The following is a 2,920-nucleotide window of genomic DNA, read 5'->3' as shown; positions in this document are numbered from 1 at the left end:
TTCCACTTCCAAGGAAGCCAGCAGCGCTCAACTCCTCAATCTAACACAGGGAGGCACTCACATCTTTAGGTGATGCTGTGGCGCGGCAGACATTGGGTGGATCTCGGGCCAATCGTACATCACATACGGTCATCTAGCAATTTGCGCGAATATGTGCGCCACCTCTCGTTGGAGTGAAAAATGGGTGTGTCTGTTACAAAGAGGTGGTATTTGAAGGTATTGTGCAATACCGTACGTACTACTACACACACACACACACACACACACACACACACACACACACACACACACACACACACACACACACACACACACACACACGCACACACACACACACACACCAACCCCCTACACCTCCCCCTTGCATCACTGCGTGACCAGGTGCGCGGCGGGATGCCGACGGTTACTACTGGATCACGGGGCGCATCGATGACGTCATCAACGTGTCCGGCCACCGCCTGGGCACCGCGGAGCTGGAGAGCGCGCTGGCGCAACACGAGGCCGTGGTGGAGGCCGCCGTCGTCGGCTACCCGCACGAGATCAAGGTGTGGTGGTGATTGGTGGTGGCGTGATGTCGATTGGGGATTGGGGATTGGGGTGTGGTGATGGGGTGTGGTGGAGATGGGGGGTGGACAGGAGACGGGTGTTGGCATTGTCGTGTGGAGCACACGCATGCAACTCGAAACCACACACACACACACACCTGTGCAGGGCGAAGGCATCTACTGCTATGTGGTGCTGAACCCCGGGTTTGAGTTCGGCCCGCAGCTTGTGAAGGAGCTCAAGCAGCACGTGCGCCAACACATTGGACCCTTTGCACAGCCAGACCTCATCCAGTACGCACCCGGCCTCCCAAAGACCCGATCCGGTGCGAAAGTCATTTATTTGTTTTTGTTTGTTTGTTTGTTTGTTTGTTTGTTTGTTTGTTTGTTTGTTTGTTTGTTTGTTTGTTTGTTTGTTTGTTTGTTTGTTTGTTTGTTTGTTTGTTTGTTTGTTTGTTTGTTTGTTTGTTTGTTTGTTGGTTGGTTTGTTTGTTTGTTTGTTTGTGTGTGTGCGTGTGCGCGTGCGTGTGTGACGATTTGCGTCTCTGTCTGTCTGTCTGTCTGTCTTTCTGTCTGTCTGTCTGTCTGTCTGTCTGTCTGTATGTCTGTCTGTCTGTATGTCTGTCTGTCTGCGTATTGGAAGGTGAACCACGCTCATACAGCCTGATCTGCATAATTCCCTCCCCAACTTTTCTGCTTTTCCTCATCCCTCAACCCCTCCCAACCACCACCACCACCCATCACCCGCCACCCGCCACCACCCATCAGGCAAGGTGATGCGTCGTATCCTGCGCAAGATTGCCAGCAAGGAGGAGAGCTCACTCGGCGACACGTCTACGCTCGCCGACCCCTCCGTTGTCGACGCCATCATCGAGAACCGCGTCCACTAGTCACCAACACGGGGTGGAATGCCACGAAGGAAGAGGGGCAAAGAGCTGCTGCAACAGCTGCTGTTGTTGGTGGTGTTGTGTGGTACATGCGACTGCCTGCGTTTCCTTCGTTGTGCTTGTCGTTGTGTGCTGTTGTCTTCTTGTGCACCTTTTTTCCCGTGCTGTCGCGTTGTTGCTTTCTTACATGCTTGAGTTGCGTGCTGTAGCTGGTAGACCATCATCGTGCGTGGGTGTGGTTTGTGGTTGCATCGTGAGCGACGTGGTGCATGGTGCATTCATTGTGCGTGACGTCGCGACTGTCGACTGAGACGTTGTTTCTGTTGCTGCGGTTTAGAATGAACGGAACCACGACCCGAAAGAGCATCAAGAGTCACGAGAGCATCAAACCAAACACAAAGACAATGTGCAGATGAAGAGCACAGCACGCCGTAGACTGACACGTGCATCAGTTCCACACAAGCAATGGCACGGTGAAAATGGTGAGGTGCTCCGCTGGTGTGCAGCAGTGGTGTGAATGCACGTCATGACATGTAACAAATCAAGTCACAGCATGAACTGAAAGATAGAGTAAATTAACCTGAGCAGAGTACACGATACATCAGTAGCATGGCTGCACAAGGAAAATGCAAAAATCATGGGTTCTCCTAGTTCACAAAGGTCAATGCGAGCAGGGTTTCGAGTATCATTTGCCAACGAAGGCACGAATTCAAATACGTTGGGAAAAGGGCACACAAGCAGGCCCGTTTTCTCATTTCCAACGTGTGAGTTTCATTATTGTCGCTGTGGTATCTTCGTCATTCCATTACTGCTTGCCTCTGCCGTGGGCGGCCTGTCCCCAAACCTGCGACTGTGGGGGTAGGCCTTGTTGCTCAGGGCCACCATCTCGGCGCCCTTGCGGCTGTGGCTGCAGTCGCTGGTGCGGCTGCTGCTGGTGGTAGTGCTGTTGCTCTTGTTGGTGGTGTTGAGGCTCGCCAGCGCCAGTGATCGGAGGGCCTCCGCTACGCGTGCGTTGGGCCGGTGCAGGCACAGCGTTGGGTTGAAGCGTCGGGGGAAGCGGCGTTGGCGCGTGTTGCGCTGTGCCCTCATGCGTGTCTGCTTCTTGCTGGAGGCTTTGAGTCTCCCGTGCCTGTTGGGCCGGTGATGGCTGAGGCCCGCGCTGCTCTTCCTCGTCCGTGATGCCGTCCTCGATGCGGCTGAAGCAACCTGTGGAGAATGAAGCGTAGAGGAGGAAGGGGTTGGTGGAAACCCATGTTTGCGGTGAGCGAAAAGTAACAGAGCGCAGGAGTGCCTCATTCATGCACAGGGCCGAGGGCTCTTCTTGCTTGCCTGCAGGCAACAAAAAATCACCCACACAGACACACACACAAACACAAACACAAACACACACACACACACACACACACACACACACACACAACACACACACAACACACACACACACTCACACACACACATACACACATACACACACACTAACATACACGCACG

At 53.7% G+C, this 2,920-nt stretch overlaps 2 protein-coding genes across 2 annotated transcripts in view; one reads left to right on the top strand and one right to left on the bottom strand.

Annotated features, from left to right (window-relative positions):
- Positions 1–1,789, top strand: part of PTSG_13092 (acetyl-coenzyme A synthetase) — a 6,596-nt gene extending 4,807 nt beyond the window's left edge. Inside the window, exons 12-14 of the mRNA XM_004988636.1 lie at positions 382–545; positions 712–868; positions 1,311–1,789. Coding sequence (XP_004988693.1) covers positions 382–545; positions 712–868; positions 1,311–1,432 — 443 coding nt within the window. The 3' untranslated portion in view covers positions 1,433–1,789. The remainder of the gene's footprint in view (positions 1–381; positions 546–711; positions 869–1,310) is intronic.
- On the bottom strand, positions 1,733–2,911 carry PTSG_10726 (uncharacterized protein; the record flags this gene model as incomplete). The annotated part of the gene is made up of 2 exons (XM_004988635.1): positions 1,733–2,635; positions 2,906–2,911. The coding sequence occupies 2 exons, from the start codon at positions 2,909–2,911 to the stop codon at positions 2,204–2,206; spliced, it is 438 nt and encodes a 145-aa protein (XP_004988692.1). The 3' UTR covers positions 1,733–2,203.
- Positions 2,912–2,920: the final 9 nt, after the last annotated feature.

The sequence above is a fragment of the Salpingoeca rosetta genome (assembly GCF_000188695.1).
Source record: "Salpingoeca rosetta unplaced genomic scaffold supercont1.34, whole genome shotgun sequence".
Lineage (NCBI taxonomy): Eukaryota > Choanoflagellata > Craspedida > Salpingoecidae > Salpingoeca > Salpingoeca rosetta.
The sequence above is the reverse complement of the archived record's forward strand: the minus strand, read 5'-3'. Positions and strand labels throughout refer to the sequence as shown.